The sequence below is a fragment of the Chiloscyllium plagiosum genome, unplaced genomic scaffold, assembly GCF_037043375.1.
Source record: "Chiloscyllium plagiosum isolate Xiang-an unplaced genomic scaffold, Cpla_swu_hap1 HiC_scaffold_47, whole genome shotgun sequence".
Lineage (NCBI taxonomy): Eukaryota > Metazoa > Chordata > Chondrichthyes > Orectolobiformes > Hemiscylliidae > Chiloscyllium > Chiloscyllium plagiosum.
Window position 1 is genome coordinate 19952708 of NW_028270185.1, and position 23632 is coordinate 19976339.

A 23632-nucleotide genomic window follows, 5' to 3' on the forward strand; every position below is an offset into this window, starting at 1 on the left:
ACCTTAATTTACCATTGGTACCAGTGAAACTCTTGCTTGCACCTTCTATACCCCAGTTGCTTCAAACCCTGCAGCTTGAATCCTTTGACATACAAAGACTGGCCTTCTTCTCATCAAACTCCATTGGTTCACATGCTGAAAGTAATTTTCTACAATACTGATATCTACTTGGAAATGTAGAAAATTGCCACACATGTCCACAAAAATCAGGACAAATCCAACATGGCCAGTTACTGCCAGTTGGTCTATTTCAGAATGATGGTAGGTGTTGTCACTGGCGCTATCAAGTAGATTTTGCTGAGCAATAACCTGCTCCACCAGAACTATTTGTGTTCTTATCTCATTATAGCCTTGATCCAAATATGTAGAAAAAAGTTGAAGTCCAGAGCTGAGGCAAGAGCAGTTCTCTAGACATCCAGGCAGTATTTGATGGAATCAAGGAGCCCTGGAACAACTGGAGTAAATGGAATTTGAGGGGAATTTTCTCCACTTTGCAAAACTCATTCGGAGTCCTGCTGAATGATCCCTGATTTGTTTTTTATTCTAATGTTAATGCTGAGGAGCAGCTGAACCAGATGACTGCTTAATGGTTTGGTTGTTGGAGCTGAATGTTTCGGTACCACAGAATTATTTGCAGAAGTTCTTCAGTGTAGTGACCTAAGCCCAACCATTTTCAGTTTCTTCAGCACTGACTTTCCCACCATCATTAAAGTCAGATGTGGAGGTGTTTGCTGAATGCACAATTTTTAGCAGGGAAGACCCATGACCTAGTTGAATTATCGCTAGACTATTAATCCAGTGACCCAGATAATGTTTTGGGGACCCAGGTTTGAATCCCACCACAGTAGATGGTGGAATTTTTAAATTCAATTTTTTAAAATCTGGAATTAAGAATCTACTGATGACCATGAAACCATTGTCGATTGTTGGAAAAGCCTGTCTGGTTCACTGATGTCCTTGAGAGAAGGACATCTGCCATCCTCACCTGGTCTGGTCTACGTGTGACTCCAGACCCACAGCAATGTGGTTGACTCTCAATTGCCCTCTGAAATGGCCTTGCAAGCCATTCAGTTGTACCAGTTCCTACAAAGGCACCGAAATGAAACCAGATGGATCACTAAGCATTGATCTAGGCACCGGAAAAGACAACGGCAGAAACAGCCCTGTCGACCCTGCAAAGTCCTCCTCTCCAACACCTGGGGGCTAGTGCCAAAATTGGGGAAGCTGTCTCTAAGACTAGTCAAGCAACACCTGACATAGTTAGACTCTCAGAATCATACCTTAAGACAATGTCACAGACACCACCAGCAGGGCATCCAGCAGAAGCGGTGGCATATTAGTGTACAGTCAGGAGGGATTGCTCCCGGAGTCCTCAACATTGACTCCGGACCCCATGAAGTCTCATGGCTTCAGGTTAAACATGGGCAAGGAAACCCCCGCTGATTAACATGTTAATGTCCTCCCTCAGCTGCTGAATCAGTACTCTGCATGTTGAACAACACTGAGAGGAAGCACTGAGGATAGCAATGGCATAAAATGTACTCCGGGCTCCGGGCAGAGGATTTCAATGTCCACCACCAAGAGTGGCTTGGCAGTAGTACTACTGATGGAGCTGGTCAGGTCCTAAAAGACATAGTTGCTAGACTGGGTAAGTGGCAGGTAGTGAGGGAACCAACAAGTGGTAAAAACATACTTGACCTCATCCTTACCAATCTGCCAGCTGCAAATGCATTTGTCCATGGCAGTAATGATAAGAGTGACCGTCACACACATTGAGAATAACCTCCATTGTGTTGTGTGGCATTATCACTGTGCTAAATGGGACAAACCTCAAACAGATCTAGTCACTCAAGACACTGGGCATCCATGAGGCACTGTGAGCTATTAGCAGCAGCAGAATTGTACTCCACAGTCTAACCTTATGGCTCAGCATATCCCCCACTCAACCATTACCATCAAGCCAGGGAATCAAACCTGGTTCAATGAAGAGTGCAGGAGAGCATGACAAGAACAGCACTAGGCATACCTGGTGATGCGATGTCAACCTGCTGAAGCCATCAAACAGGACTACTTGCATGTCAAACAGCACAATCAGCAAGAGATAAACAGATTTAAGTGATCCCATGACCAACTGAACAGATCTAAGCTCTGCAGTCCTGCCATATCCAGTCGTGAATGGTGGGGGATGATTAAGTGATCCACCTCCATTGGTAGGGAAGGGTCCACAAATATCCCCATCCTCAATGATGGAAGAGACCAGCAAGTCGGTGCAAAGGTAAGGCTGAAGCTTTCGCAGCAATTTTCAGCCAGAACTGCGGAGTAGATGATCCATTTCTGCCTACCCAGTGGTACCTGGCAATGCTGATACCAGTTTTCAGCCAATTCAATTCACTCCACGTGATATTAAGAAACAGTTGGAGGCAGTAAATACTTCAAAGGCTACAGGCCCTGACAACAATCCAGCAATAGCAATGAAGACTTGGTGCTCAAGAACTGGCTGCTCCCATTGCCAAGCTGTTCCAGTACAGTTAGAACACTGGCATCTACCCAACAGTAGGAAAAATTGCCCAACTGTGTCCTGTACGTAAAAAGCAGGACAAATCCAACCCTGCCAATTGATCATCAGTAAGGTGATGGAAGGTTTGATCGACAGTGTTATCAAACATTACCTGCTCAGCGATGCCCTGTTTGGGTTCCGCCAGGATCACTCAGCTCCTGATTTCAATACAGACTTGGTTCAAATAGGGACAAAAGAGATTAATTCCAGAGGTGAGTGTGACATCACGGAGCCCCAGCAAAACCAGAACTAATTGGGGACCAGTTGCGGGGGCGGAGAGAGCCAGTGAGCTTTCCGGTGGCTAGTCATACCTGACACGTAAGATGGTCGTGGTTGTTTGAAGTCAGTTATCTCAGCTCCAGGACATCTCTGCTGGAGTTCCTCAGGGTAGTGTCCTAGGCCCAACTATCTTCATCTGCTTTATCAGTGACCACCACCGCCACCACCCCTGTGATCAAACCTGTGGTCTCGACCACCTAGAAGGACAAATGCTATGAATGCATAGTAGGATCAGCTGCAAGTTCCCCTCCAAGCCCCCCTCCATACTGACATGAACTACGTTGTAATTATTTCATTGTTGCCGAGTCAAAATCCTGGAACACTCTTCCTGACATCACTGTGAGTGTTCCTTCATCACATGGATTGCAGGTCATCAAGAACGTCTCAAAGACAATTAGGAATGGGCAATAAATGCTGATTTAGCCAGCGATGCCCACATCTCATGAACGTATAAAAGTAATTTTCTTTATCCTCTGCTTGCCGTAGGCACTTCATAGATTTCATAGATGCTTCGTAGACTGATACCAATGAAAAAGATTTTCTGTACTCCAATTTCTGATTCCGCATTGGAGGCTGAACTTGAAGAATTCTTTCTCTGAGGCTAGTGATTCTTTGAAATTTTTTGCCTCCAAGAGTTGTGGAGATTGGGGTCATTAGGAACATTCAAGGCTGATACTGATTTTTTTTAATCAAGAAGGATGTAGAGCGTTGTGGAGAAAAGGCAGGAAAATGGCATTGAGGATTATTAGGTTAGTTCTGATTTCATTGAGCGGCAGAGCAGATTTCTTGGATTGAATGGTCCATATCTTATAAGAACATTAAATAGGAGCAGGAATAGATCAGTCATCCTCACTCCTGCCTGCCATTCTATACAATCATGCAAATGTGTCCAGGCCTCAACCTCTCTGTCATAGCAGCTTTTCATAGTCCTATAATTCCTCAATACACGTAGTTCCTCTATAACATGATGGTTACGTTCTTGTACTACCCCACATTATAGAAAAATCATGCTTTAGAAACAGCGAGTATTAGCAATGTAATCTTGTTACAGCCAGCACATATTTTAGAAGTTTGAGCTTTAGAAAGTGTCCCCAATATGTCAATCGCAAATTCATGTTAACAAAACACACATTACAGCAGAATGACCTGTATTTCAAAAATTTACCACCTCTTTAAATACCTTGTGATCTAGCCACCACAATTTACAGGATAGACAATTCCAAGCATTCACTACCCTCTGGGAGAAGAAATGCTTATATATCTCAGTTTTCAACAGCAGTCCCTAGGCTTTGTAACTGTCCCCTGATTTGATATTCCCCTACTAGGGGAAATATCTTCTCAACATCTATCCTGTCAAGCACTCAAGATTGTATGCTTCAATGAGATTGAGCCCTTCATTCTTCTAAATGTTCTTGATTAAAGGTATAAACTGTTGTCAATATGTCAACCCCTTCATTCCAGAAAGCAGCGCAGTCAATCATTTTGTTGAACTGTCTTCAGTATTGATATATTGTTCCTTAAATAAAGGGTCCAAAAGTATACACTATACTTTACATGTATTTGCACCAACACCATTTACAGTTATAACCGGACTTCCTTTTTTTAAAACTCCAACCCCCTCTACTAATGGCCAAAATTTCTGCATCTTTCTCCATTCTTGCTTTCCACATCTGTCTGACGTTTATTTATATTGACTTTTTCTCATGCTTACCCTTCACTTCCTCTTTTTTGCTTCTCACTTACCTTTGCATACCTTTTCACTCATCTCACATAATGAAATTTCCATTTAGTAGCAGTATGAGGAAGGTGGGCCAGAGGTTGGACTCCTCAGTTCACAAGACATTCAAACAAAATTTCTGAAGAGAACAGCCTTTACCATCAGAATGGGGTTTCATTATCAGAGCTTTCAAATGAGTATGGGGCGATGGACTTGGGTATAGAGTGGGAGCAGGTACTTTAAAGAACTCAAGTGCAGGAAACTGACTAGCTCCCTCCTGTTAGGGTGAAAGGGAAGGCTGGTAAGTATTGAGAATGCTGGATGACTAAAGAGATTGAGGGTTTGGTTAAGAAAAAAACAAGGAAGCATATGTCAGGTATAGACAGGATAGATCAAGTGAATTCTTAGAGTATAAAGGCAGTGGGATTGTATTTAAGAGGGAAATTGGGAGGGCAAAAAGGGGACATGAGATAGCTTTGGCAAATAGAATTAAGGAGAATCCAAAGGATTTTTACAAATACATTAAGGGCAAAAGGGTAACTAGGGAGAGAATAGGTCCCCTCAAAGATCAGCAAGGCGGCCTTTGTGTGGAGCCACAGAAAATGGGCGAGATACTAAATGAATATTTTGCATCAGTATTTACTTTGGAAAAAGATATGGAAGATATAGACCGTAGAGAAATAGATGGTGACATCTTGCAAAATGTCCAGATTACAGAGGAGGAAGTGCTGGATGTCTTGAAATGGTTAAAGGTGGATAAATACCCAGGACCTGATCAGGTGTACCCAAGAACTCTGTGGGAAGCTAGAGAAGTGATTGCTGGGCCTCTCGCTGAGATATTTGTATCATCGATAGTCACAGGTGAGGTGCCGAAAGACTGGAGGTTGGCAAACGTGGTGCCACTGTTTAAGAAGGGCGGTAAAGACAAGCCAGGGAACTATAGACCGGTGAGCCTGACCTCGGTGGTGGGCAAGTTGTTGGAGGGAATCCTGAGGGACAGGATGTACATGTATTTGGAAAGGCAAGGACTGATTAGGGATAGCGTGGCTTTGTGAATGGGAAGTCATGTCTCACAAACTTGAATGAGTTTTTTTGAAGAAGTAACAAGGAGGATTGATGAGGGCAGAGCAGTAGAAGTGATCTATATGGACTTCAGTAAGGCGTTCAACAAGGTTCCCCATGGGAGACTAGTTAGCAAGGTTAGATCTCATGGAATACAGGGAGAACTAGCCATTTGGATACAGAACCGGCTCAAAGGTAGAAGACAGAGGGTGGTGGTGGACGGTTATTTTTCAGATTTGGAGGCCTATGACCAGTGGAGTGCCACAAGAATCTGTGCTGGGTCCACTACTTTTCATCATTTATATAAATGATTTGGATGTGAGCTTAAGAGGTATAGTTGTAAGTTTGCAGATGGCACCAAAATTGGAGGTGTAGTAGACAGTGAAGAAGGTTACCTTTGATTACAGTGGGATCTTGATTAGATGGGCCAATGGGCTGAGGAGTGGCAGATCGAGTTTAATTTAGATAAATGTGAGGTGTCGTATTTTGAGAAAGCAAATCTTAGCAAAAGTTATATATTTAAATGGTAAGGTCCATGGGAGTGTTGCTGAACAAAGAGACCTTGGAGTACGGCTTCACAGCTTCTTCAAAATAGAGTCGCAGGTTGATAGGATAGTGAAGAAGGCATTTGGTATGCTTTCCTTTATTGCTCAGAGTATTGAGTACAGGAGTTGGGAGGTCATGTTGCGCTGTACAGTACATTGGTTCGGCCACTTTTGGAAAATTGCGTGCAATTCTGGTCTCCTTCCTAGCGGAAGGATGTTGTGAAACTTGAAAGGGTTCAGAAGAGATTTACGAGGATGTTACCAGGGTTGGAGGATTTGAGCTATAGGGAGAGGCTGAACAGGCTGGGGCTGTTTTCCCTGGAGTGTCGGAGGCTACGGGGTGACCTTGTAGAGGTTTATAAAATCATGAGGGGCATGGATAGGGTAAATAGGCAAAATTTTTCCCTGAGGTGGGGGAATCCAGATCTAGAGGGCATAGGTTTAGGGTGAGAGGGGAAAGATATAAAAGAGACCTACGGGACAACTTTTTCACACAGAGGGTGGTATGTGTATGGAATGAGCTGCCAGAGGAAGTGGTGGAGGTTGGTACAATTGCAACATTTAAGAGGCATTTGGATGGGTATAGGAATAGGAAGGGTTTGGAGGGATATGGGTGCTGGCAGGTGGGACTAAATTGGGTTGGAATAACTGGTCAGCATGGACGAGTTGGACTGAAGGGTCTGTTTCCGTGCTGTACATCTCTATGATTTTGGGGCTCTGAACTTTTCAAACTAAACAACGCTGTTAGTTGTTAAGTCGCTCATTCTGGAAAGTGCATATTTAGTGGAGATGCAGAATTGTAATTGATCTTCACATCCCCTTTTGTAATCATTGTCAAAACCAAATGTCAAGAAGTCTTTTTAAAATAAAATTATAGGATGTGGGCGTCACTGGCTCGACCAATATTTATTGTCCATCCTAAATTAAGATCTGCTGAGACATTGCAAAGTGTCTGCTCCCTTTGGATCCCTGCTGAGAAGGAAAAATGAGAGTAGAATGTGGTCAAATGTATTTGGCATAGAATAACTTTTAGATTAGATTAGATTAGATTACTTACAGTGTGGAAACAGGCCCTTCGGCCCAACAAGTCCACACCACCCCGCCGAAGCGCAACCCACCCATACCCCTACATTTACCCCTTACCTAACACTACGGGCAATTTAGCATGGCCAATTCACCTGACCTGCACATCTTTGGACTGTGGGAGGAAACCGGAGCACCCGGAGGAAACCCACGCAGACACGGGGAGAACGTGCAAACTCCACACAGTCAGTCGCCTGAGGCGGGTATTGAACCCGGGTCTCTGGCGCTGTGAGGCAGCAGTGCTAACCACTGTGCCACCGTGCCGCTTAACTTTGTTGAAGTTAAGCACACTTGCATTTGCTTTTATAGGTTTATGGTATATTTAGTCACCTGTGCATTGACTTATTGTGATTATTATCAAGCTCTGTGTCAAGATAATGGTTAACTAGAAGCGTGTCAGAAAAGTGGTGATTGTTTGGGAAGGTTATTTGAGATTATGATCTCAAAACTTACTGCTGAACTTCTGTTCATTTTCAACATTCAAAAGTAAAACAATGCATGAAAGTAGAGGCAAAATTGGATGATTCACATGGGGGAGAAAATGAGTGCATATTTTGAAGCTCACCTTGAAGTTAAATTTTATTTAGTGTGAAATACCAAAATTTCAATTGGTGGCTGCATGGAGTTGTTTTAGATTTTTTAAAATTGTTCTAAATCTGATCATAGCACTTTTTTCCTACCAGAATTTCCTTTTGCTGCTTAAGCTCAAAATACACCAATTATTTCTGACCTCCCATTTTCATTTGTGTTAGTTTCTCTCCAAAATCTAGCTGAAGTGGCTATTTATGATTTGCAGTCCTAGGTAATACATACATCATACCCTTCAGTATCTTGCTGAAGTGGCTGTTGTTTGTGTTAGCTTTGGCCATGAGAGTCCAGTGTTATTGACCGCCAATGTGTGAAGCTATGCAGCCAGCCCAAAGTAAATTTACTAGTTTGCTAAGACCACCACCAAGAAGATCTATTCTCACTGGGCAGGTGGCTTTAATAAATCCAGTACATTTCTCTGGGTTGGTAGCAGCTGTGTGACTATCTTGAGTCATCAGCATGAAAGCCCAATGTAAAATCAACTTTAGAAATTCTGGGCGCAGAATTCACTCTCCACTCTCTATTTCAGAGAATCTTGTCTTTTTCAAAAGCTCTTTCAGTCCTTTTCAAGATATTGGCTCCTGTTGAAAATCCTACTGCCACCACAGCTGAACCCAATTTTGTTCTCAATCAAGTAGGTTTCTAATGGCAGTTTTAATTGCGAACATGTTGACTGTGGCTGTGTGTATTGAGGTCAAACTTGCATTTGGAAAGCACAAAAGCAAAGTACTGCAGGTCTGGATGTTTAAACAGCAAAAGTTAGAAATATTAAGCAAGTCACAGAGCTAACATTGACCTTTCAACAGAACTGGGACAAGTTATTGGTACGTACTCCTTTTGGCTGTGTTCCATTAATTGTTTTTTGTTATTTAATGCTTACTGTCCTACTGTTTTGTTCTTTTACCACCTTTCCCACTTGCTTCATTTCTAACTTTCCCACTTCTAAAGACTTAAAAGGTCTGATGTGAGATCACCACTGACATCCACAAAACTGGCAGATAATGTTGTCGTCATTAGAACCTTTGCAACTGTGCCGTCTCTGGCTGTCTTCTGTGTATGTTGGATATTACTGGTCTACCATCAACAGTAAAACTAAACACTCTGAACCCTTTCTTCTGAAGAACGGTGACTCAACCTGAAATGTTAATTCTGATTTCTTGTACAGATGCCACCAGACTTGCTGAGCTTTTCCAGCAATTTCTCTTTTGTTTCTGATTCACAGTTCTTTTGGTTTTTACTCTGAACCATATTTCATTGTTAGTAATGCAGAAGCTTATTCCATTTCTTTTCTTAAGATGTCCTTGTATTGTTTGTGCTAACCACCTTGATTTCATTTACCCTGAGATAGTTCCCTGTAGATTATCTGCTTTGGGATTCTGTTTTTGCCAGTATGGGAGACATGGTCTGTACTTTCTGAAGTGTTTTCTCCATGCGGTTGAGCCATCACAATGCGAGACCTTATTTATAATTTTGTTCTGCCATTGAATTCTTGTTTTGGACTTTGTTTAATGGGAACATTCCAGAGTTGCTGATTGCTGATCTAGGATGCTGCATTAAAGAGGCAAAGAGTCATACAGCACGGAAACAGACCCTTTGGTCCAACCAGTCCATGCCGAACATAATCCCAAACTAAACTAGTCCCACCTGCCTGCTCCTATCCAAGTCTCTTTTAAACATTGTAATTGTACCTGCGTCCACCATCTCTTCAGGAAGTTCATTCCACATGCGGACCACCCTTTGTGTAAAAACATTTGACTCTTAAAAACTTTTTAAAAATCCCTCTCCTCTTGCCTTAAAAACATGCACCCAAGTCTTGAAATTCTCCATCTTAGGGAAAAGACAATTACCATCAACTCTATCTGTACCGCTCATTATTTTATAAACTTCTATCAGGTCGCCTCTCAACCTCCTATGCTCCAGTGAAAAAAGTCCAGCCTTTCTTTATAATTCAAATCATTCATACCCAGCAACGTCCTGTTAAATCTTTTCTAAATCCTCTCCAGCTTGATAATATCCTTCCTATAATTGGGTGACCAGTCTTTGTGGGTTTTTTATATTCTATCTGATCTTCTGACCTACCTCCTCTCTCTTGCATAATTGTCTTTTTTTAAGATTTGTACTGTCTTCAACTTTTCGTTAACCATGGATGGCGGGTCTAACTCTAAGAACTTTTCTTACGTGCTGGAATATATCAATTCAGCACTTTCTGAAATATCCCCTTAAACTTTTGCCATGGCATCTCTATTGACCTATTAATCTAAGTTGCCCGTTATGTATTCTTACATGATGGTTAGAACGTACGGAAGTAGGCCATTTGGTTTTGAGTGATCTGTGCCATCCCCTGACATAAGTACAAGTTTATGAGGTCATCGCTATAGCCTCATTGAAAAATGATGGACAGTTCATTTAGAGAAAAAGTGCCTTAAACATTTGTGAATAAGTTCAACTCAAAAAATGTTTTTAATGCTTTGCAGATCCTCCTATCGTACAGCAATTGCGAAGAACATATCGCTACTTCAAAGATTACAGGCAGGTGGGTGTATCCAGAATATGCAGTATGCACAGCATATCGTTCTGCTGTCATAGAGTCATAAAGATCATGCAGTGTGTCATGGTACACCTATTCATTGACTTGTAGGTGCGGTATAAAGTGTCTCCATGATGAGGTATCCTTCTGTCCAAATCAACTGGCAAGTTTCTAATGCCACAAGCCCATATCCATAAAAATGGTGGGAAGCTGTTGTTCAGTTGCAAACATTTGATAGATTGAGACTTGACATGTGACAGGTTACCACAGAAGTTGGGCACACTGGTCTCAACTTCCATGTTACCACATGCTGCAAACTTTTGTCAAAGCTCTTCATCTCCTATCCAATTTATGAATTTAGCAAACTACTGCATTCACTGAGGTAATAAGTGATCGTTAATCAGTTCTCACTTTCAACCCATGTAGTACAATTGGATCTTGGTGTTCTGAATTTCTGGGGAATTAAAACTTATTGGAAGCTGTTTTGCCAGTTGATCTGTTTCTTGTGATCTGTATCTGAGAGTCTGTTATGGTATGCAGTCGTCAAAACCAGCAATAACTTTTTCTTTTGTTGCTGGATGTTGTCGCATTTTGGTAGGTATGCATTGGGATAGGGAGTGGAATCTGTGAAAATGTTAAAATGAATGCTTCATTAATGCAGTGTAACCAATGCCACTGATAATAAAGTTGAAGTGAACCAGGTGATGCTGATATTGGGGCTTCCCTGAAGTTTTGGTTGAAAGGAAATGCATTTAACCTCAGATATGTAAACCACATACTGACCAGTAGACTGGGCTGAAAACTAGGCCTAAAAATGCACAAAATAGTATCCCTGCCATCCAAATCTGAGCAGTTGCTGCTGGAGGCAAAGAGCAGAACCAGTTGACTGCCACGTTCTTGCTTCACCTCCACAATTAATGGAATATTAAGATTACTTGTGTTGGCATTGGTGGATATTAAGATCTTGCTGTGTTTGGTTGACCTTCGGTATATGTTGAGGTTCAGGTGTGTAGTAATCCCCTGGCAGCTGGGGCTAGACTTGCATGCAACAGATTTGTGAATGCAACAATAGAAAACCAGTAGCACTGAGGTTGTCATCAATAGGTGGGTGGGAAGCTCTGAAAAGAAATCTTCCTTTCCCTGCCACTTTAGACTGATCAAAGTTTTTTTTTTTTTACAAATTTGCCCTTGTAATATAAGCTGTTGCATGTTTCTTTGATCTGATCCTTTTCTTTTATTCCTTTCTTTCCCCAGATGATAATTGAGCCCACCAGTCAGAAGTTGTTGCCAGACCCCCTTAAAGAGCCATATTACCAGCCACCGTATACTGTTGTGTTAGAGCTAACAGATGTGCTTTTGCACCCAGAGTGGTCGGTAAGTCTCTCTACACCTGGTCATACAGCGCCTCTTGGTAGTGTTCACCGCAGTGAATGCATTTGCAACAAACAGTGGATTTGACAAGATACGTTAAAGGAGAAGGGAAGTCCAAGGATAATATTTCTGTTGAAAGTATTCCTTTATTCCCGTTTTTTTTTTTTTTAAGAACTTTTCTAGTTTAGTTTTAAACCATTGTCGCTGAAACGTTTTATCTGGTCATTTACCTAATTGTTTCTTTGTTTATTTTTGAGGACTTGAGTCACAAATTGGCTCTGTACTACCTAACATTGTAGTGGTAGTCTGTACTTCACAAATTCTTTCTGGCTCCTGATATTCTGAAAAGTACCAAGTTATTTCCTTAAAAGTTGATTTGAATTTTTTTTACATACATGGAAACTATTTCAGATCACAAGAGAATACCTATATCTTACAACTTTCCTTTTTGCTAATTCTGTTTCTGCCCTGCCTTGAGGCATTACTTCATATTGAGGTGTCTCAGTCACTGCCTCCACTATCCTTGCTTTGCCAAAATTCTCATTCTTTGTGTATTAAGCCAATCGTTTTGCATGTTAGTAGCCTTCTGTTGGCTCTTGGGTACATCTATGTGGAGTCTGCTCTGAACTCTCAACCAGTGGCACATGTGAAATGTTTCCATGTTTTGGAGTAGGAAGCAAGGCTGCTTTTATCTGTCTCCTGCACCTACAGAGGCCTTGAGAACAATTTACCAGGCCCAACTTCCAACCAGTGTTAAACTCTGACTTGCTTGTCGACATGGATGATGCAGTTGCTACTCCTTGAGTTAGTGCACTTAAGTGTTTCATTGTATCTGATGAAACTCACACCTGCTGAGTAGGCAGTCCCTTGTAATGTGAACACCTGAATACAGAGCAGGTGGTTGAAAGGAGCTGAGAACTCCCCATATGGTATTCCTCAGAGCAGAGAGACTGCAGTGATATGTATTACACTGTCTTTCCGCTATGTAAAGATCTAATGAAAGCATTTGCCCCTGGGTGAAATGAGTTTTTTTTTCTTTATTATTTAATGTTGCTGAAAATGCATCCTTATTGTGTTGCCTTTGTATGGACAGTTTAAAAATTATTGTAGTTTCGGTCCATTGCTTTTCAGAAATGTCGTGAGCCATGTGGAGCCATTCCATCTGAGTACATTGCACCACTTGCCTTTGGGGTTCAAATTGGATCTGTTCACACAGCAAGGCTCCACTTCAAAGGGTTGACTTGTATAGTCTTTTTGTATGTTAAATGCAAAGGGATAATTTTCTTAAAATGTAGTCCACCTTATCTCACCTTCCAGTGTTTCACCTACTGTTTATACCACTTGGATTTTATTTCCCTTGATTTATTTAAAACTTGACGAATCTGGATATCTAGAGATAAGACATCTGATAAGGAATTTTGTGACTTTATAAGATGATAAAGTGAGAACTCCAAAATATCGCTGTGACATTGCAGTCCACCTTGGCTGGTTGTGTTCCATAAACTCTGGTCAAAGCTGTGCAATGGTGCTTTGTGTGTTGATTGTCTATGCAAAAGATGTCTAAGCTGTGGCTCTTGTGCCCAAGCACTTCAGTCTTTGAAGGCAAAGCTGTTTGTTTATTTTTGCATTTGTCGTTTTTTCTGTCATGCTTCGCATTTGTCCCATTTGAATTTCATGCCTAAACAGTCAAGAAAGGAAAGATAGCTTTGTAGTCTACTAGATGGGCGATTTTGATCGGCAAATCAAGACTTGGTATCTGCGTCTTGAAGAAAATGCAGATTAATAGCAATTTGAATTTAGATGTCATGTTTGGCAATCAAGGAATAGAATTCCTACACTGTGCAATCAGTCCATTCAGCACATCGACACTGACTCTCCGAAGAGCATTTCATTCAGTTGCACCCCTCTACCCTATCTCTGTAACCCTATATTTCCCATGGCTAATCCACTTAGCCTGCACATCCCTGGACACTATGGGCAATGTAGCATGGTCAATCCACCTAATTTGCACATCTTTGGACTTTGGGAGGAAACACACCCAGGCACAGGGAGAATGTGCAAACTCCACACAGTCACCCAAGGCTGGAATTGGACCTGGGTCGCTGGCTCTATGAAACAGCAGTGCTTACGGTGAAACACAGCATAATGAAATGCACCAAGTGACCCATAAAAACAAAGCTTGATTGCTTCTAGTCTTTATCTACATTTGTTCCCTGTCATCAGCTAGCCTGTGTAATCATGCCGCACTTTAACAATATCCCTTGAATCTTACTTTTGTGTTGCCGAATCTAGATCATTCGAGACAGCTGTTGCCTTCAGAGGTAACTATTGCTACAAATACTCTACGCAAGTAACAAGATAACCTGTTTTAGTGATACTGATTTAAGGGATGAATATTGGCTTGGGCACCAGTGTATTCCCTTATTTTCAGTTGAGATATTTTACTTCCGCTGGATTGGAGAGACAGTCCTTGGTTTTAATGTCCCTTGCAAAAGACTGCAGTTCTGACACTGCAACACTCCCTCAGCTTTGATCTGAAGATTAATTTCAATTGCTTCTCTACTGTCTAGATTGATCGATCTTCAGACTTCAAAGAGTGCTAGCATTGAGCCAAAATACTAAGCGTTTTATTGATGATTTTTAATTGACTCACTCTGTCCCTTATCTTTTTTTTAAGTTAGTCACAGGTTGGAGATTTAAGAAAAGGCCAGGAATAGACTACCTTTTCCAGCAGTTGGCACCATTGTATGAAATTGTTATCTTCACCACCGAAACGGGCATGGTGAGTTTTGTTTATCTGCTGATTTTGCATCATATGTTTCAATATACATGAAGATGTCTTCATGTTGATTTTTTTTTCTCCTTTCATCTTGTTCACATGGATCAGCCAGTGTGTAAGTGAGCAAAGAAAAGCAAGGTACCAGGAGCAGTCTGAAATCCCCGAATGAGCTGCTATCACCTGGAATGTGAATTAGTTAGGAAAGGTGAACTACTGGATTTGCTTTAAAGGGAACCAGTTGCTATTCAAAACTGTAAAGTAACCACGTTATTGTAATTTCTAATTTCTGAATAGCATAGTTGCAAAATATATATAATTGCGATACTGGATGTAGCCAGTCTGCTAAATCTTAATTTGATTACAGTTATGTGATTGTTTCTTTTAGAACATGATATAATTAAATGTAACTATAAATACTTCAAAATTCAAACTCTTTGAGACACTAATTTGCTGGGCTTTGCAACTCTTAAATATGCAGTAGTGAGTGTGTTTACATTTTAACAGCTGCAATTAACAGCAAGTGAGCAGTTTCAGGTATATCTTGGCCATGACAAGTGGTTGAGGCCAAGACCTTGCTTTCGAGAAGGAGTTTGATAGAATTCTAAGGGATAATGGGATTATAGGGTATGGGGAGAGAGCAGAATCAGAGTGCTGACTTGGATGATCAGCCTGATCACATTGAATGGCAGAGCTAGCTCGAAGTGCCAAAGGGCCTAATCCAGCTCCTATTTTCTGTGTTTCAACAATTATAATTATAAGTACAAGTGTTCAAATTCATTTCCCACCTTTGGCAGAGTCTCATTGGCTCTACTACTAGATTCATAAGCTCCTCTTTAGCCTGGCATTTGAATAGGATAGGTGGTAGGTAAATATGAAGTGGGAAGAAGCAGCATCCGAACCCAAAACAGAAATTTCTGGAAGAGCTCAGCCGGTCTGGCAGCATCTGTGTAGAGAAAACGGAATTAACATTTTGCGTCTTAGTCACATAGATGTACAGCACGGAAACAGACTCTTCAGTCCAACTCATCCATGCCGACCAGATATTCCAACCTAATCTAGTCCCACTTGCCAACGCCCAGCCCATATCCCTCCAAACCCTTCCAATTCATTATATCCATCCAGATGCCTTTGAAATGTTGCACCCTTCATCAGAACTTAGAAACAAAGACAGAAATTGCTCAAAAAACTGATTTCTAGCATCTGCAGCTCTTTTTCTTGGTTTGAAAGTACCATCAGATCAGTGCAGAGCCATTGTCCTCCCAAAGAGTACTGCAGTCTCTTAAATATAGCCATGTAATACAAGCCTATTTGCTTAAGATAATTCGAGTAGACAGTCAGATAATTTAAAAATCTGTTGATAATGTGCTTTGGGCATTGATGTTGAAAATGATATCGCAGTGTTCCATGCAGTTGATGAGACAGGAACAAAGGCTGGGTGTGCTATATGAGGAAAGTTTACTTTAAATTGGAATTAAACCATCAGGGTAAAAGTGAGGACTGCAGGTGTTGGGGATTAGAGTCGAGAGTATGGTGCTAGAAAAGGACAGCAGGTCAGGCAGCTTCGGAGGAACAGGAGAATCGACGTTTCGGGCAAAATGCCTTCACCAGAAATGAGGCTCTGACCCTTCTCCCATTTTCTCATCACCCCCTCTGCTCACAACCTTATTCCTGGTGAAGGGCTTTTGCCCGAAACGTCGATTCTTCTGCTCAGATGTTGCCTGACCTGCTCTGCTTTTCCAGCACCACAAACTTGAATTAAATCATCAGCAACAGCTGTCTCACTATTCAAGGATGGGACTTATTTAGGTTTGTGAGTTTCTGCCTTGGATCTACAAGTGACTGAATAGGCTGATTCTCAACCTACAGATCTTTGAGCATATAGGGCATAGTGTTCCATGAGGTAATGGGAATACAGGACTTGCTGTGTTTTCTTTCTGGCAATTTGAAAGTTGAAGAAACAGGACCTGGTGAAAGAAATGGTTTTTAGCCGTCCAGACAGTATCCTGTCTTCTCGTAGTTAAGTTTGAGGACTTTTGCCTGAATGCTTCTTGATCTAACTGCAAATCTGACTTCAAGAAGGGCACTAGTGTTTGTTCAATGAACCTCCCATTGAATTTAGAATACATGGCAGATGCTCTTCAATCTCAGTCACCTTTATGCTCAAACTAAATTAACCGCCTTGAATGATTTCCAGTTCATAGGTGACTGTAGCTTTGTTTCTTCCAATCAGCATTAAATTTGCAAGCCACTCTTGATTTCTTCAACTCGAGATATAAGAAACTGTGCCTGTCCTTAAATGTTGCCAAAACAAAATCTCTCATTGACCCATGTTTGGTCAGCCAAATATTTGACTTCCTAAACATGCTGAAAGGGAGAATCAAAACTATATTGAGCATCTCTCATAACCTGGCAGTCAGTGCTGTCAAAAGGCCATCATTGAGAATGAGATCCAAAGCTGGAACTGCTGTGCCAGCTCAGCCTTCTACAAACCGTGTCATCAAGTGTTTGACAACAAAGGCCTCTGCAAGTCCTCAATAACCCTACTGTACAGAGCAGTTGTCATCATCATATTCCTGGACTGTGTAACAGCATCATGTAAGAGTGCTAGAGAAATTCGTCAGCCATGCTTGTTAGTTAATGAGAGCTAAATTTGAAAGAGTAAAGGCTGGCAACTGTGTTCTAAAGACACTTCCACTTAGTTTTTCACAGCAGGTTTCAATGTAGTTAAGAACTAATTCCACCCAGCTATTCACCCTTTTACCATCAGTCACTGAGAGAAGACAATGAGTCAATTTTTAATTAGACACAGCCCTGCTTATGCCTGAATTTTGTTGAGTTCCACTTTAGCATCCATGTAGCACATTGTCAGCTGATTATATATATTACATTTAAACCATAAAGGAGAATTAATGACCAGGTTTGGTGCATTGGATGGTAAGGAACTAGTATTAAGTTAGTGAGCATGTTTAAGAGCAAATGAAATTAAGTTTTAGACGAGGGTTTGGCAAATGGGAGCCTAACAGAATGGTGGAGAAGTGCTTATCAAAGTAACAGAATAATTTCAGTATCAGTGGGGAGGGAGGAGTGGGGAATGTGAAGGTGTTAATAATGGATTTGATATGAACATGAAGCTCAGATCTGGGTTAAACAGGATTTTATTTGGTCTGGTTCAACCGAAGTGATACTGGTACTTGTAAATCAGTGCAGCTTATTATTGTTATACCAAACTGTTTCTCATTTTTATTTTTTCTCTCCATTTCCCTTATGTAAGTGTATCTTGTTTTTCTTGGATCTTTTCCCCTTTGTCCTTCAGCTGATTTCTTTTTATTTCTCGCAAATCCCTTCTCCCTCCTGTTGTCTTCATTAATTCTTTGCAAGCCAGAAGAATGCTGCTAGGTGACAGTATTTTTTTTTTAAGAGACATGATGCCACACCAGTGTTTAGAAAATCCCTGCCTAATAAAACATGAGATTTGGAAAAAAAACTCTGTTGCAACAGATTCAGTTTCACATGAGGCAGCTAAATTTCAACAATGTTCTTTCGAGCATGATTTGAAACTAGGTGAAGCAAATCAGATATACTTGTTCTGGAATAGATAATGATGAATGTGGATAGGTACCTGCCCGGCAGGTTTCTGCCTGTCTGTATAGCAAGACAGGTTTCTTTGCTAATTGCCTCCTGCTTATCTCACTACTAAATTACAGCACGCAAGCAGAGTCTACATAATTATTGCAGCACAAAATATTTTTTACTCTGTATTTCCCATCTGTTTAATAGTTCCAACAATAGTTGTTGATTTGAAGTCGTTGTTATTCAGAATGCAGTTTAAAAACATGATTTTAATTATCATAGCCTCATTGAGGTTTGCAGCACAAAAGTTCCCTCTGATCCATCGAACCTGTGCCATTCAAAAACAACCACCTAACTATTCTAGTCCTATTTTCCAACAGTGGCACATAGCCTTGTATGCCTTGGCATCCCATGTGGACATCTAAGTAAATTTTGAGGATTTCTGCCACACTTATCCCAAATCCTTTCTTAACAAATTTATCTACTTATTCTGTTACCTTAAGGGACCAGTGGCCATGCACCCTGTGGTCCCTCTGATACTCCGTGCTTTCTAGGATCCTACTATTTGGGGCAGCAAGGTGGTTCAGTGGTTAGCACTGCTGTCTCACACAATCTTTGGATTGTGAGAGTGAAATCGGAGCACCCGGAGGAAACCCACGCAGACATGGGGAGAATGTGCAAGTTCCACACAGACAGTCATCCAAGGCTGGAATCGAACCCAAGTCCCTGGTGTTGTGAGGCAGCAGTGTTAACCACTGAGCCACCATGCCACCCTAAAGAAACTATCTCTGACATCTGTCCTATATCTATCATCCCTCAATTTAAAGCAATGTCCCCTCATGGTAGCCATAGCCAAACAAGGAAAAAGGCTCTCACTGTCCAACCTATCCAACCCTCTGATTATCTTATGTCTCAATTAAGTCACCTCTCAACCACCACCTCTCCAACAGAAACAGCCTCACGTCCCTCAGCCTTTCCTCGCGAGACCTTCCCTCCATTCCAGGCAGCCGTCTAGTAAATCTCCTCTGAATCCTTTCCAAAGCTTCCACACCACTCCTATAATGATGTGACCAGAATTGTATGCAATACTCCAAGTGTGGCCGCACCGGAGTTTTGTACAGCTGCAGCATGACCTCATGGTTCCGAAACTCAATTCCTCTACCAATGAAAGCTAACACACTATATGCCTTCTTAACAACTCCATCAAATTGGGTGGCACCTTTCAAGGATCTGTGTACCTGGACACTGAGATCTCTCTGCTCATGCACACTACTAAGAATCTTAACATTAGCCCAGTACTCTGCATTCCTGTAACTCCTTCCAAAGTGAATCACCTCACACTTTTCCACATTAAACTCCATTTGCCACCTCTCAGCCGAGCTCTGCAGCTTATCTTTGTCCCTCTGTTACCTACAACATCCTTTGTCACTATCCAAAACTCTACCAACCTTAGTGTCATCCGCAAATTTACTATCATGGAGAACCTTATCAAACGCCTAACTGAAATCTATATACACAACATCAACCACTTTACCCTCATCCACCTGTTTGGTCACCTTCTCAAAGAACTCGTAGTCACAGGTGAGGTGCTTGAAGACTGGAGGTTGGCTAACGTGATGTCACTGTTTAAGAAAGCTGCTAAGGACAATCCAGGGAACTATAGACCAGTGAGTCTGACGACGGTGGTAGGCAAGCTGTTGGACAGAATCCTGAGGGACAGGATGTACGTGTATTTGAAAAGGCAAGGACTGATTAGAGATAGTCAACATGGCTTTGTGCGTGGGCAATCATGTCTCACAAACTTGATTGAATTTTTTTTGAAGAAGTAACAAACAGGATTGATGAGGGCAGAGCAGTAGATGTGATCTGTATGGACTTCATTAAGGCATTCGACAAGGCTCTCCATAAGAGACTGGTTAGCAAGGTTAGATCTCACCATTTGGATACGGAACTGGCTCAAAGGTACAAGAGAGAAGGTGGTAGAGGAGGGTTGTTTTTCAGACTAGAGACCTGTGACCAGTGGAGTTCCACAAGGATCGGTGCTGAGTCAACTACCTTTCGTCATTTATATAAATGATTTGGATGTGAGCAGAAGAGGTATAGTTAGTAAGTTTGCAGATAACGCCAAAATTAGAGGTGTAGTGGACAGCGAAGAGGGTTATCTCGGACTACAGTGGGATCTCGATCAGATGAGTCAATGGGCTGAGAAGTGGCAGATGGAGTTTAATTTAGATAAATGCGAGGTGCTGCATTTTGGGAAAGCAAATCTTAGCAGGACTTATACGTTGAATGGTAAGAATCTAGGAAGTGTTGCTGAACAAAGAGACCTTGGAGTGCAGGTTCATAGCTCCTTGAAAGTGGAGTTGCAGGGAGATAGGATAGTGAAGAAGGCATTTGGTATGCTTTCCTTTATTGGTCAGAGTATTGAGTACAGGAGTTAGGAGGTCATGTTCCAGCTGTACAGGACATTGGTTAGGTCTCTTTTGCAATATTGCGTGAAATTATGGTCTCCTTCCTATCGAAAGGATGTTGTGAAACTTGAAAGGGTCAGAAAAGATTTGCAAAGATGTTGCCAGAGTAGAGGATTTGAGCTATAGGGAGAGGTTGAATAGGCTGGGGCTGTTTTCCCAGGAATGTCAGATGCTGACGGGTGACCTTATAGAGGTTTATAAAATCATGAGGGGCATGGATAGGATGTCTCTTCCCTGGGGGGGGCGGGTCCAGAACTAAAGGGCATAAGTTTAGGGTAAGAGGAGAAAGATGGAAAAGAGATCTAAGGGGCAACTTTTGCACAGAGGGTGGTTCGGGTGTGGAATGAGCTGCCAGAGTAAGTGGTGGAGGCTGGTACAATTGCAACATTTAAGAGGCATTTGGATGGGTATATGAATAGGAAAGGTTTGGAGGGATATGGGCCAGGTGCTGGCAGGTGGGACTAGATTGGGTTGGGAAATCTGGTCAGCATGGATGAGTTGGACCAAAGGGTCTGTTTCCATGCTGTACATCTCTATTACTCTATAACTCAATAAGGTTTGTGAGGCACAACCTACCCTTCACAAAACCATGTTGACTATCCCTAATCAACTCATTCCTTTCCAAATGATTAAAAATCCTATCTCTTATAACCCTTTCAAACACTTTATCCACAACTAAAGTAAGGCTCATTGGTCTATAATTACCAGGGTTGTCTCTATTCCCCTCCTTGAACAAGGAAACTGCATTCCTATTCCTGTAAATAATAACGGCATAAAGATCAAAGCCAAAGGCTCGGCAAACTGTAGGGATTCTATGAAATGGGAAAGTTTTAAATGTTTTCACTGGTCGAAAATTTTTAGTAACCAGAGAACACAGACTAAAGATTTAACCAGACAGAAAGATTAGTTTTTTCTTCTGTAATATGCTGTGATGCTCAGAGTACACTTCCTGAAAGGGTTTTGGAAAGATTCAAAAGTAATATTTTGAAGAGAGAATTAAAGATGTGCTTAAAGGAAAGAACTTTGCAGGGCCATTGGTGAAGATCAGGGGAAATATGCCTAATTGGTATAACAACCTCCTGTGTTTTCTGATGCTAATATTGCTACTACAGTACAAATTCTGTTTGTGTCCCTTAATTTCAGACTGCAAAAATTGGATCTCCAAAGATCCAGGAGTGGCAGCTCTCCAATTGGTGGGAACAGTGGCATCAAACTAGCCGGATGCATCCTTTGGGGTCACCTGTATCTTTTGTTAGATAGCTTAGTAATATCTTTGAACACTCTATTGTGGCCCCAGCTGCAAAGTCATGGGTTTTGCATAGCCGGCAATATAAACTGTGTGTCTTTATTGAGGTGTATGACTTGAAAACCACCTTCCTATTTGCTGCCATTGGCAAATCCCAGCAAGTTCGTTTCTTGATTGCTGTTGGTTGCAAACCACTAGCACCAGCTTCGTTTGATTCAAAACTATTTGTGTGTGATTTCAGTTAGCACAAACTGGAATCTATCTTCATGGCAGTGCCTGACAGCTCTCTGTTTTTCTCTTACAGACGGCATATCCACTTATTGACAGCGTAGATCCACATGGATTCATAATGTATCGTTTGTTCAGGGATGCCACACGGTATATGGAAGGTCACCATGTCAAGGTAGTTTTGCCTTTTTCACTTTTGTACTAATACAGTTGGGTCTTTGCAACATGATGGTACAATACTCTAAAAGGTTTGATTGTAAAACATTTAATTTGTCAGTGAACAATCATGACCACCTTGGCATGAGTCATACTGAGCAATTCAGTTGTAGAGTGCTTAAACTGGTGATGGAAAACTAGTTATTTCCAATTCTCCCTTCAACTCAAATAAAGGAATTTTCAGCTTTTTGCAGTGAGGTCTGTTGATTATATTGACTGAGACGAAGAGGTTATGGACTCTTTTACTGGCAGTTAATATGAGAACCAAAACATGACGGAGCAGGGTTTTGGCGTGAATTGGGCTGTTTTGTTAGATAGTTACCATTTTATATAAAGTAGATTTTATGCCTTCCTTTCAAAGTGTCTCCTGAAAGAAGTTAAAATGGTGGAAGTTTCAGGATAAGAGACTCTCGATGCTGGAAATCTAAAAGAGAAGTGGGAAGTGCTCAAATGGTCCAAAATATTCTGATAAGAAAGAAACAGTTGAGGTTTCACATTGCAATTCTGATGGAAGATTGCAATGGTGGATCTGAAATCTTCACTGTTTCTCCCTCCAAAAAGTTCTGTCAGACCTACTAAATACTCCAGCAGTTCCAAAATCACAGGTATACTCACCAGGAAGTGAATGCCTAAGGAAGCTGTCAAAGACCTGAAACGTTGTGAAGACATTGCTTACATGCTTGATGCCAGAGAAGTGTTGCTTATTTTCTCTCAGCTGAAGTTTCAACTCTGTTAATTTTAAAGACTGCACACTGGTTAGAGATTCTCATGAAGTCATTTCGGCAAATGTGCTTTGCTTTCCTGTTGCTGACACTCCACAGAGTGACCGTCTCTAATTCTCTTACCCTGTTAGCTTGATCATCATGTGTCATTCTGTCAATGTTCAGAGCTCAGTGAATTGAAGAAACCGAGATACCAAATACCTTAGGCAGGGAGTTTTCTGCCATCTCCTTCTGTTTACGATGCTCAGTCAGAAGCTTTTAGCCAAAAAGCAGATTTGTAAAGAGTATTTCTATAGGTCTCTGATCTGGCTGTTTATCAGGAGTGAAAAATAGACACCAGGTTAGCTGCAGTCACAAACTATGTTCACTTGACTGGGGAACTGGGGTCCAGCAAAGGTTGGCACCTTCAGGTAAGGTAGTGACTAAACTGCAAAACAAAATCTTTAATGTTTCAGACATACACAAGTCTGTAACGGGTTAAAGCCCACAGCAAAGCTCTGTATCCCATCTGTCTGATGCGTCTGCCATCAATTCCACAGTACCTGCAGCATAATATTTACAAAGCAAAGGTTTATCAAGGGGCAGCATGCGATGGTTTGTGAATTGCCCTATGCTCTGTAATCTGAGCTCCTCTGAAATGACCATGCCTACAATAGTATGTGTGGCCTGCA

At 41.5% G+C, this 23632-nt stretch overlaps 1 protein-coding gene across 2 annotated transcripts in view; it reads left to right on the top strand.

Moving 5' to 3' along the window:
* The window catches only part of timm50 (translocase of inner mitochondrial membrane 50 homolog (S. cerevisiae)), a 165163-nt gene that overhangs the window by 108154 nt on the left and 33377 nt on the right, over nucleotides 1-23632 (top strand). For both annotated transcript variants that reach the window (XM_043681019.2, XM_043681020.2), the window contains 4 exons: nucleotides 10306-10364; nucleotides 11613-11732; nucleotides 14407-14511; nucleotides 22100-22198. In XM_043681019.2, coding sequence (XP_043536954.1) covers nucleotides 10306-10364; nucleotides 11613-11732; nucleotides 14407-14511; nucleotides 22100-22198 — 383 coding nt within the window. The remainder of the gene's footprint in view (nucleotides 1-10305; nucleotides 10365-11612; nucleotides 11733-14406; nucleotides 14512-22099; nucleotides 22199-23632) is intronic.